The sequence below is a fragment of the Zootoca vivipara genome, chromosome Z2 (assembly GCF_965207765.1).
Source record: "Zootoca vivipara chromosome Z2, rZooViv2.hap1.1, whole genome shotgun sequence".
Taxonomy (NCBI): domain Eukaryota; kingdom Metazoa; phylum Chordata; class Lepidosauria; order Squamata; family Lacertidae; genus Zootoca; species Zootoca vivipara.
The window spans coordinates 36406557-36419172 of NC_142585.1; the positions used below are offsets into that span (position 1 = coordinate 36406557).

Here is a 12616-nt window from a genome sequence, read left to right on the forward strand (position 1 = left end):
CTCAGACTATGTAGGAGTGAAAAGCATCATTAGCAACAACACCAGGATTGTTGTTATTGTTATTATTCAGTACTGCAGCCCATGGGGGGGGTGCTTTACCCTTTCCTTTGTGGCAGCTAGACTGGTGACTGGGAGCAGCTGCTGAGACCACATAACACCGGTCTTGAAAGACCTACATTGGCTCTCAGTACGTTTCCGAGCACAATTCAAAGTGTTGGTGCTAACCTTTAAAGCCCTAAACGGTCTCGGTCCTGTATACCTGAAGGAGCGTCTCCACCTCCATCGTTCTGCCCGGACACTAAGGTCCAGCACCGAGGGCCTTCTGGCGGTTCCCTTGCTGTGAGAAGCCAAGTTACAGGGAACCAGGCAGAGGGCCTTCTCGGTAGTGGCACCCGCCCTGTGGAATGCCCTCTCACCAGATGTCAAAGAGAAAAACAACTACCAGACTTTTAGAGGATATCTGAAGGCAGCTCTGTTTAGGGAAGCTTTTAATGTTTGACCAACTATTGTATTTCAATATTTTGTTGGAAGCCGCCCAGAGTGGCCTGGGGAAACCCAGCCAGATGGGCGGGGTACAAATAATAAATTATCATTATCATTATTTATTATCATCATCATTATTTTCACCCAAGCTATGATCCTATGATGGAAACTGCTATGCACATCAATGAGATTCTGCCCCCACCTCCTACCAATGCTTAGTATGGCAGTGGGTGGCTGTGGGAAGAGATTTCCATCAGGACACAGCTGAGGAGGACAGAGTTAAACCTGAGTAAAGTTGTCACTCACAGGGTGTAGTAGTAAATTTAAAGTCTCCCTAAGAAATGGGAATTCCTGTTTAGTTTCTCTCTCAATTATTTCAAGGGAAGCACATGTTTAGGCCTATTTTTCAACACATAGGAGGGAGCACGCTCATTAGCTCTAGATTTATAGGCTACAAAACAAAGCAAAGCAGAGCAAAACAAAACCCACTAGCAGGTGAGCTAGCTACTACGGTGACTACTTTCAACCAAGCGCACTAGCCAATTCTCAGCACGCCATCAGAAAATTACCTGGTTTCTTGCCGTGCTTTTTGGCAGCGCCGTGACCCGTTTTGCTCTTGGGAGGGGCTGCGTTTGAGATGAAAGACAAATGCACAAACAATGGATAAATAGGGAGGGGTGGGGTGGATTCTCAGCTTCTGGTCCAACACAGCTAGAAGGAAGATTAGTAGGAAGAGCCTGGCTGCTAGATCAGATCAAAGGCTTATCTAGACCAGCATCCTCTTTCTTAGAGCAGCCAATCAGATGAACGGGGGACGCTGACAAGCAGAGCAGGAGTGCAACGCACTCTCTCCCAGTTGTGATCCTCAGCAACTGCTGTTCTGAGGCATATACTCCCTGATAAATGGAACTGCTACATAGGCACTGTTAGTTTTGTCCTCCCTGAGTTTCTATCTCCCTTTTTTTTAAAGCCATTAAAACATGGTGACAATTGCCATCTCTTGTGTTGATGAATTCTGCCGTTTGGCTATGCATAGAACCCCAATCAAAGCCCCTCTCAAAATGGTTCTGATTTAACAGCTAAAGCAAGAATGAAGGACTTGTAGCCTTCCAGATGTTGGACTAACTCCTACCCTCCCTAACTGTTGCCCATGCTGGCTGGGGCTGATGGAAGTTGAAGTCTGCAACATCACAAGAGCCACAAGATCCCCATTCCTGTCCAGATTACAAACAGGAGAAGAGCAAAGGGTCTTTCAAAGCTGAGAAGAGAAAATTTGTATAGCCTGTTGGTCAGAAATGGGAGAAGCTACACTTGGGAAATTCCCCCTGTTCTCTACACCAGGGGTTCCCAACAAAATTTTCCCGAGGACCCCTCATCGAGCCGCTATTGTGACAAGGACCCCCATTAAACCTTAAAACTGATTTCCAAGTAATCAGAGTTATATTTTCAAATTTTTCCAGTAAGCTTAACACTGATCTTGGAAGGGTTAGGTTCAAGGGACGCCGACGATTTAGGTTCAATGGACACTGACAAGATCGGTTCGAGAGTCACTGACTTACTTGCTTGAACATCAAATGCATTATCTTCCTCTTCATCTGTAGGCCTTTGTCGTTTTAACGAACCACTTTTTAACCAACGGTCCATTTTTAACTACGCGAACTGTAGCTTCCGCAAAAAACAACGCTTTGTTTACAAACACTACTGTTTTGCAAAGAGGCAGCGCGCACCAGGGAGGAGGGAGGGGAATGGAGAAGACAGGGTACCTGCGCAGTAGCGCACAAATGAAGCCGACACGCGCAAAGCATCTTGGGGAGGTGAGCGTTAGTAGAATGCGCGCGCTGCCTCTTTGCAAAACAGTAGTGTTTGTAAATGGCATACAGCAGAACTACTGCCTCTATCTAATTCTAGTTTTGCGCTAGACTCTGCTCATGCAGGAAGCAGCCAAAACAAAAAATCTGTTATCATACAAATATATTTAATATATTTTTTATTCTAATTGCATCTTGCGGACCCCTCTGGCATAGCTCGCGGACCCCTGGGGGTTCACGGACCACCTGTTGGGAACCACTGCTCTACACAACTCTGAAAGGCATGGGGATTTTCAGAGGCTGGCCCCATCAGACTTGTGTTGCAAGGAATCCCACCAGGCCACAATCCATGCTGTAAAAGTGGATCCAAGAGCAGCCAAGGGTTGTGCTTACTACTTATTGTTCCTTAGAGAAGGTTCTAGGCCAGCCTTGCCCAACCTGGTGTCCTCCAGATGTTTTGAACAGCAACTTTCAATCAGCCCAACAAGCACAGCCAAAACACATAAAAACTGAAAACAACTGGAAGGCAACCATTTGGGGAAAGTTGGTCAAGGATCAAGTTTACTATTATTTATCATTAGCAGGTTTGTACCAGGGGCTGCTTAGGGATTCTAAGGAACCAAAAGCCATCAGTACAGTTTTGAAAAGTTCACTCTGCCATCTTGATTCAAAATGGTGCCAAAGGTTATCTAAGCATAGATGAAAACCATCATGCAAAATTTGGTTATGTTATTTTAAGGTGTCTAAAGGCACAGTGAAGAAACAAATTTCCAAAATAGATTTACACCTGCATTTTTCAGATGGGAGGGACTTTAAATGGCGGGCAACAGAAAAGTATGTCCTGTGCAGGGCAGTGGGGGAGGGCACACAAACCTTATGGGTTACAGACCTATATAAAACAGCCAGGTCTCAGAGGCCCAGTGTGGACTGTAACTAGGATAACCATAGACAGTGGAGGTCAGGAATCATATTTGCACAGAAGAGGGAATGATGCTTTTCAGCACTGGAGGTGAAATACCCTGCTGTTGCCCCCAAGATGAGGCGGGGGGGGAAACACTCTGTAAGTCTCCTGTGCCAGGCAGGGATGGAAATCCTTTCTGAATGCCCTCCTCCTCCCTTAAGTGCAAAGCCCGGTCACACTGCCAGGCAGATGGGGGAGATCTCCCCCTCCTGCCTGGTGACAAAGCTGGGTATTGGAATGCCTCCCCTCTCACTAATTCAGCAGGAGGGGAGATGTTCTGTAGAGCTTTCTTGCTGGTCCCTCCCTGCCCCAGAGGCTGGGGAGAAGGCAGCAAAGCTGGGCAGCGGAACAGGGGTGCCACCCTTTGAGGCTCTGCACAGATGGCTGTGCATTGGGGGGGGGGACTGCACCATATGAAATCCACAAGGCCCAGCAGCAGCCTGGCTCTCCTCCTTCACCTCAAGTCGCCTTATCCAAACACACCTCCCCTAAACACTCTTTTCAATTACTGCGGCAATCACATTAAGAGTCCTCTAAAAAAAAAAAATTAAGCCCAGAGGGTGCCAGTATCTCTGCGGGGCTACGGTGATGGCAGAGCTGCTGGGCAGAGGAAACTGCCAAAGAGTCCTGCGTGCCCCACGGAGTGAGGTTTGTGCCAATGCAGAATTGCATCGCAATACTCAGCCTGCTGCAGCTGTTTGTGTTACAAAGCTGTTGAAGGCGAACATGCTCAGAGCAAAGGAGGAGGCCCTGGTGGGACGCAAATCATTTTCCCGAGGAGAGGGAGAGAGAGAGTACATATAGATGCAGAAACTGTGTTTCACCCCAGGCTGCTGTTTTCATCAGTCTCGCCCCCTCTCATCTCCTTGCCCAACTACCAGCATTATTTACTACCCAGATCTCAAGCTCTTGGAAAAGTGATGCCTGTCCCAACTCTGGTCACTGGCAGACATCCAGCTTGCTAAGGATATTCAGGGCTGGCAAATTGCATGAGAAAGTCTGCTGACTCTTCAGGAAATTTGCTGCTCAAGGGGTACCCCTTGTCCCCCACATTCATATGACTTGCCATACACCAGCCTTCTCCAACCTGGGGCCCTCTAGATGTTTTGGAACTACAACTCCCATCAACCCCAGCTCACATTAGGAGGGCAGCAAATATACTGTATTGCATCAACAGTCCATCTAGCCTACGTCATACCTTACATTTAAAGCACATGATTTAGCACACTCAAAGCACATGGGCTCACAGCCCAAGTTCATTTGCCCATAGCCTTTTGTCCAGAATTGTTGCAAACCACAGACTCCTCCTCCTGCACAGGCTCCCATTGCTCCATCATTTCCATGGGTCTTGTAGAGGAAAACCTCCCAATGACTAGTGCATAAAAAGGGTTGGCTTCCTTGATCAGGGGGCAACTAGCAGAAGATTCCCAGGTTCTCTGACAATAGGTAGAACTGGCTCCAGGTTATCTGAGGCCTTTCACTGCCACAACTGCCCGCTGCTTGCCCTCTGCAACCCACTGCATCACTTCCCTGTAAGAGGGATCAAAGTGAGTGGGAGGCTACTGTTACAGTCATACCTCGGTTTAAGTATGCCTCGGTTTGAGTACTTTCAGTTTAAGTACTCCGTGGACCTGTCTGGAATGGATAAATCCATTTTCCATTACTTTCAATGGAAAAGTTCGCTTCAGGTTAGGTCATAGCTGCCAAGTATCCCGTTTCCGCCGGGAAAACCCCTTTTTTCTTACCGTTTCCCGGCGGTCTCCCGTTTAGTGAAAAATCCCGGTATTGTCCCTTAAATCGGCTTCTGCCCGGCGGCCATTTTTCTGGTGCCACTTTGCCCTTCTATGGGCACCAGAAAATGGCGGCGCCGGAAGTCGCTTCCGCGCATGACCGGAAGTTGTGTGACACGACTTCCGGTGGCGATTTGCCCTTCTATGGGCATCAGAAAATGGCGGCGCCGGCGCCGGAAGTCGCTTTTACGTGTTTCCGGTCATGCGCGGAAGCGACTTCCGGCGCTGGCGCCGCCATTTTCTGGTGCCCATAGAAGGGCGAAGCGCCACCGGAAGTTGCGTCACGCAACTTCCGGTCATGCGCGCGCTGCCGATCCCGGATCTTTACGTCCCGAACTTGGCAGGTATGGGTTAGGTACGCTTCAGTTTAAGTACAGACTTCCGGAACCAATTACAGCCATACCTTGGGTTAAGTACGCTTCAGGTTGAGTACTCCGCGGACCCGTCTGGAACGGATTAATCCACTTTCCATTACTTTCAATGGGAAAGTTCGCTTCAGGTTAAGTACGCTTCAGGTTAAGTACAGACTTCTGGAACCAATTGTGCTTGTAAACCGAGGTACCACTGTATTTTTCCCTGCTTGAAGGGGGCAAGCAGGCAGAGATGTAGTGTCTTTGTATGGTTTAGCCACCAGGTGGCACTGCACTTAATGGTAAATACAGGTTCTACCATCAAAATGCTCATTATACCAAAAACACAACAACAACAACAACAAAAACCCACTTATCCAAACACAAGGAATTGGTACCCAAACCTTGCTATACACACTGCAGATTCAGATATCCAAACAGGTCAGACTTGCATGTACTACTGTAAACATATAAGCAGCCTTAAATAAGTTTTACTTTTTTGTGTTTTGTTGGTCCGCGGCAGCTGTTTTGCCAGAAACCATACTGGGAGGGACTGGGAGAGATCAGACAAATAAGACAGCATTTTGTCCTTCCTTGTTTGTCTTTTGCAAGGTTCCAGTGGATTTTCCTGAGGGTTTTTCTTTCTTTTTACATTTAGGGGTCAAAATTCTATGGTCGGGAATGCATTAGAAATTTCCCCATAGGAATCAGTGGAAATCGTTAACTCATTATGTGAATGCTCACCTAATGAATGATTTCCTGAAAACACAATGTGTGCAGATAGTGAGACCTGCAAGTATGCGAGTGGTGTCAATTATTCCCTGTATTTATTCTCCCTGAGCAGAAGTAAAGTTATCGTCTTAGCTTCCTCATCAGCATGTTCTCTAAGCCAGAGGTGAGGAATCTATCATCCTTCAATTGCTGCTGGATTGCAGCTCCCATAATCCTTCACTGCTGGTGTTGATGGGAGCTGGGACTCCATTATCTCGAGTGGCAGCCGGTTACTCAGCGACAGTAAGGAGCCTGGGGGCTCTGGAGTCACTTGCTAGGATGACATGTGGCCCTTAGCAGCTGCTCAATCACACTGACCCCTTATATGGGGTATTGGGTTTGAATCACCCCTCATTTAATCAGAGATAAGGCCCATTCTGCATACATAGTATGCAGCAGTTCCATAAAATCAGGGGTCAGCAAGGTTTACCAGCCATGGGCCAGATCACTCCCCCGGAGATGATGGTCTGTGGGCCGGACTGGCGCAGCGCAATGCCGGAAATCATGTCCGCGGCACAGGAAATCGCTTCTGTGCATGCCCAGACACCGAAAATCGGTGCGCAGGCACAATTTTCAGCGTCTGGACGTGCGCAGATGCGATTTCTGGTATCTGCGCATGCAGAGATGCCATTTGTTGTGAAGGCTGTTGTGAAGGTTTAATTGATAGAAGAAGAGGAAAGAGCGCAGTCACCTTTCCTAGAACTGAGCAACCGGCTGCATCATCTTTCTTGCCATGCTTTGGAAACAGAGCTTTTCTGTGGAGGGATGAGCTGAGCTGACTGCTAATATGCAAAGGCTGGGAGAGTGAGTAAGTTGAGGTTGAGAGAGAAGAGGCTGAGCCCTGAACAGTGTGCACCCAGAGCTTCCTTCTACAATTCTATGACATTCTTTGTTTCTTTTCGGCATGCTTAGGGTTCCTTTTGAATGCTTAAAAATAATAATATTGGATTACTTTGAGTCCCTCCCATGCCCACCTTAGAAACATTTCTGAGAGCCTAATGTCCACACACACCCTGGGGAAGAAATTCAATTCAGTTCACATTTAAAGGCACTTTGCAAAATAATAAGAGAATGGAAACATGGCCATCTTTTGCAATTCATGCTCTCCAAACTTCGTGATGAAGTTCTCCAACCAACCATTGTTTACAAACATGCATATCATATTATGGGAAAATGTGCATAAAAATTAATATAGCATTGAAAATGACATACTAAAATGTATTATACTAGGGAAAATTACTTGCGAAAATGTACAAACAAGTCAAAATTGCATGCAAAAATGTGTTCATTAGGAGAAATTTGCCCTAAGATGCTGATGACTTTTCATTATTTTTTAAAATCATGAGCATTTTTCTTTAAATAAAAAAAAAGTGAATTGCTGTGCAAGAATGTGGAGGGCTGAATTAAGACTGGGAAAACTGGAAACTGAGGGAACCGAAATAGACAAATCCATCTTATGTGCCTTTTACATCTGTATTGGGCTGAAGCATACGTTTCATGGGAACTCTAATTGTGAATCGCTTGCTCTGAATTTTTAATGTTTGGTGTTTTACTTTTTTGTTTCTGCTGCTCGTTTTTATGCAAGGCCAGGCATAGGCAAGCTCCGGCCCTCCAGATGTTTGGGACTACAATTCCCATCATCCCTGACCACTGGTCCTGTTAGCTGGGGATGATGGGAATTGTAGTCCCAAACATCTGGAGGGCCGGAGTTTGCCTATGCCTGTGCAAGGCATTTCAACCTGATCCTCTGGAGCAAAAGCTATGACTGTATGATATTCCTTAGTAGGTTGCTTTCAGCGCCATGTTGTTACCCTGCCCATCTGGCTGGGTTTTCCCCCGCCACTCTGGGCGGCTTCCAACAAATACCAAAATACATTAAAACGTACACCTTCTCTTAGCATAGACCCTCATGTAGCCAAAACTGCGCCATCCACGCACAGCACTAGAGGGTGATGTCAGCACACTTTGTGAGATCTGCTAGGCATGCAGCAGTACCAAAAGTATTTAAGGACTGAATATGCTCAGTTGATATGGTATGCTAGCTGACTGTTGGAGAATGTGTGGGTGGGCGGTCTTCAGATGAAGGGCTGTATATAAATTAAATAAACAACAACAACTGGGATAGGGACATAGCTGCCAAGTTATCCCTTTTTTAAAGGGATTTTCCCTTATGCTGAATAGGCTTCCTCGCGAGAAAAGGGAAAACTTGGCAGCTATGGATAGGGATGGAATGGAGTATCCTGGAAAAGGAGCACTCAACACTGAAAAGTTCTGTTGCAGGTGCCACTTGTAATCATCACCATCATTGCCACTGCAGAGACATGTGGCACTCCAAAACGTGACCCTTTCTAGACTCAGTAGCTTAGCCGTTTTCTTGTCACTCTATCAAACACCCTGCTTTGTATCCAGCAGTTCTTGGGGAAAGCTTTTGAGCTCAGCCTTCCCTTGTGGCACCAATTTTTCTCCCCCTCCCTTTTCTTCTTCGGACGGACCTGTCAATCAGTCAAGAAGATCTAGGGCAAGACTCACTGCGAGGCATAGTTTCAATTCTGCTTAGGGAAAATATATAGATACATATATAGACTCCAAAATCCAAGTGAGTTGGTTTCCCAAGGGAACAAGGAGGGGTGGCAGTTTTTCATCCCCCCCCCATCTTAAACTCAATGCACCACATTCACACATCTGTATCTGAAGAAGTGTGCATGCACACGAAAGCTCATACCAAAATAAAAACTTAGTTGGTCTTTAAGGTGCTACTGAAGGAATTTTTTTATTCCCAAATCAGTTTGCGATTTCTTTCTTTCTTTCTTAGTTTCTCATTAAAATTCATCAGAATTTTTGTGTGAATTTATCCTAATAAACTATTGTATACATTTTTTTGCCTGACAAGTATATGGTTGCAAAGCATATTTCCCCTAATTTGATGTATTTTTGAATGTTATTTTTACACATTTTATTGCACATTTTACCCTAGTATGCACATTTTTGTGCACATTACTTTGCTGGGGAACTGCACTACAAACTGCAGAGAGTTGTGGGTTTTGAAGGAAGGCTGAGTTTTCTTCTGCGTATTGTTCCAAAAACTGAATTTGATAAAATTGTCTTGAAATTCGAATTGAATCAGATTTCTCCCTCCCCACAGGTACCAGTCCCAAGTTGTTACTCACCCATATGGTTTTGAAATCCATAAAATTGCTCTTTGGAAAGATGGGGGAAGCCAACCCTTTTAGCCTTCCCCTTTCACAACTGCTTAAGATGTATGAAGGGGCAATTAAACTCCACTAAGCAATCTTGTGAACATTTTGCCCCCTATGCATGTGCAGGGACTCTGGACTGAATGAGATTCAAAGCTTCAGCTCTTTTGGCGTGCAAAGCAGCTGGCAGGACGGCTCGAGGGAGCACCACTTTGCAACCCCAAAAGAGCCCAGCAGAGCTGCACACCTGCTCCACCCCAGCGCCTGTCAGCTAAAAGGATCACTGTGTTTTCCTTTAGCTCTGCCAGCCTCCTCTCTGGAGAAGTGTAGCTTGACAGCTGATCTGGGCTCCTGCCAAAATATTAGGGGTGAAGGTTTTCCCCTCCATCGCATTTCCTTGTTAACTGTTGCAAGCCGTGCAGAGAGAGCCTGATCTTTTGGGTACGGTAGTCTTGGGCTGGTTTTCTTTTAAGGAAAAGCTGGCAGGAATTTGTCTTCCAGTTGCTAGTTGCTAAAATAATAATAATGAAGATGGCCATATTCATATACCCCAGAAACTTTGCTTGTTATTCAGTTCAATATGAAAAGATTGCCAGAGCCAGAGCTGGTGTGTGTGTGTGTGTGTGTGTGTGCGCGCGCTAGCTGGGTTTTTTTTTTGTTTTTTTTGGTCCCAGGTGAAGCCTCCTGAGGGGCACCATTGAGGCTCCCCACCTATTTGTGTGTGTGTGCATGCAAATATATATGGGGTGTGTGTGTACCAAAGTGGATATTTGACCTGGGTGAAATAAAGCCTAGTTTTGCCCCTGGGATGGCTGAGAGAGAATGAGGGGTGGGCTAGGAAGAATCAAGGCAGGCCATATGGATGGAGGCAAAGGGGAAGCAGGCATAGCTGTTTGCACACAACTGTGCAAGAGTTGTTATTTTAAAGGTGCTCCATCCAGTGGGGATTAGGCTTTCTGGAAAGATGGAATGGGAAGAGACAAATCTGTTAGTTTTGATTTCTCTGAGATTCTAATTCTTCCAATATTATATTCAGTTCCCTGCATTCTCACATCAGTTTGCAATTTTTTTTAAAGTCCTCTTGAAAACACACTAGCATTTTAGTGCAAATTATTCCCTGATATGCAGTTTTGCCAGATATGTACATTTTGCAACACAACTTCCTCCAACACAATGCATTTTGTATATGATATTTCCACTGCATCTATATGCACACTTTACTCTAGTAAGTGCATTTTTGTACATATTACCCGGCTGGAGCACTACACTGCACAATTTCTCTGGCTGTTTCAGACTTGTTTCAGGACATGCAAATTAGGCACATCCGCCATTGACTGAGCCAAATTTCTCCCCTATCCCTAGGCGGCAGAGAATTTCTGGGGAATATTGGACACCAGAGCTGATGGCTCTGGTTTCTGGGAACAATCATGTACTCATGGTATTGTAAAGTTGGAAGGGACCACAAGGGTCATCTAGTCCAACCACCTGCAATGCGGGAATCTGATGTGGAGCTCGACCATGAACCTGAGATTAAGTCTCATGCTCTACCAACTGAGCTATTTCATGCAGGCCCAACCTCTCTGGAGTCCATCCCTTCTTAGTTTTCTTTTTTATTGCTGTAGTTCAGTGATAGGCATCTATCCTACATGCAGAAGGTCCCAGGTTCAATCCCCAGTATATCCAGTTAGGGCTTGGAATATCCCATTTGATTCCCCTCATTATAGATGATGCTGAACTGGATTGTCCAATGGCCTCACTTAAGATAAGGCAGCTTGCTATGTTCCCATGTAAGACTCCCAAAATGACTGCAGGGCAAAATAACTGGCACCTGCAGGGATTGGCTTGCAAAGCCACCAGCAGTTACAGTTTCTGTCTTCCGAGTATGCCAGCTTCTGTGTTTGGCCATTGGATGTCATGCCTTTGTGCCCGGAGCCCTTGTCCTCATTTCACATAGCCTCCGAGATCAGAGGAAATTAAAGCAGCACGAAGCCATGAACCAGACTTGATATCCCTCTGACCCCTGACAGCTCCGAAACAGGTGGACCATGGGACACCATCTGAGCCAGGTGGCTCCAATCCATGGGAGGGCAAAGAAAGCCTTACTACCTGGACGTTGCCATAGCAACTGTCCTGCCAATCCTTGTCTCTGTGTTGTATTTGATCATCCAGTGATCAGAGCCTGGCAGTTCTTTTGCTCTGAATCCTGCTGCTGGGCGCTTGTGGGCTAAAAAGCTGGGATGTTACAGCACATAAAACTCCAGACTCCCCAGCTGGGGTGCTGAAATAAACATCTGTCTGCCAAGCCCAACAAAAAGAGTCAAAATTGTGCCAATGGGGAATCTCTATGCAATTCAAGTAATACATTGTCTGATCCCTCAAGTTTTGGCAGGGGGGTGAAAGCATTTTGGGTCTTATTTTATTTCCACTTATTTATTCATTAAACCATTCTATACCACCTCTTGGTTCTAAGAAGTGCCCAAGGCAATAAAACCACACTTCAAATTTACAACAACAACAACAACAAATAAATAAATAAATATAGTAATTTTAGCCACTGTAAAGCAGGAGTTGGGGGGGGCACAAGAACATAAGCAGATAAAATTCACACAGATTAAAAACCAGGCAGAATGGAAATACCTGACCTGTCTGCCTAAAAGGACATTAGTGATCTCACATGAGAGGGAGTTCTACAACTGTTGGGCCTCCACCAAAAAGACCCTGCCACACATCCCTATTAATTATATCAACCCTAGTGGGGGAAAGGGACGCGGGTGGCACTGTGGTCTAAACCACTGAGCCTCTTGGGCTTGCCGATCAGAAGGTCAGCGGTTTGATTCCCTGTGACAGGGGGTGAGCTCCCGTTGCTCAGTCCCTGCTCCCGCCAACTTAGCAGTTCAAAAGCACGTCAAAAAAGTGCAAGTAGATAAATAGGTACCGCTCCAGCGGGAAGGTAAACGGCGTTTCCGTGAGCTGCTCTGGTTCACCAGAAGTGGCTTAGTCATTTGTCTGCAGGCAAACGTCGGCTCCCTCGGCCAGTAAAGTGAGACGAGCGCCGCAATCCCAGAGTCGTCCGCGGCTGGACTTAACAGTCAGGGGCCCTTTACCTTTTTAGTGGGGGAACCTGGAGCAAGGCTCAAGGAATTGTGCTTGATGCAGGACTCATAAGTAGAGCACCTGCTCATTGGTAGAGCATTTGTTTTGCATGGAGGCGGTTCCATGTGCAATCCTTAGCATCTCCTGCCTATTGATGTTAGCCAGA

At 46.1% G+C, this 12616-nt stretch overlaps 1 protein-coding gene across 9 annotated transcripts in view; it reads right to left on the reverse strand.

Moving 5' to 3' along the window:
- NTNG2 (netrin G2) overlaps positions 1–12616 on the reverse strand; it is a 126741-nt gene that overhangs the window by 15626 nt on the left and 98499 nt on the right. For 5 of the 9 annotated variants that reach the window (XM_088664791.1, XM_088664789.1, XM_088664785.1 and 2 more), the window contains one exon: positions 1053–1109. The exons of the other annotated variants lie outside the window; for them this stretch is intronic. In XM_088664791.1, coding sequence (XP_088520917.1) covers positions 1053–1109 — 57 coding nt within the window. The remainder of the gene's footprint in view (positions 1–1052; positions 1110–12616) is intronic. 9 annotated transcript variants of the gene reach the window in all.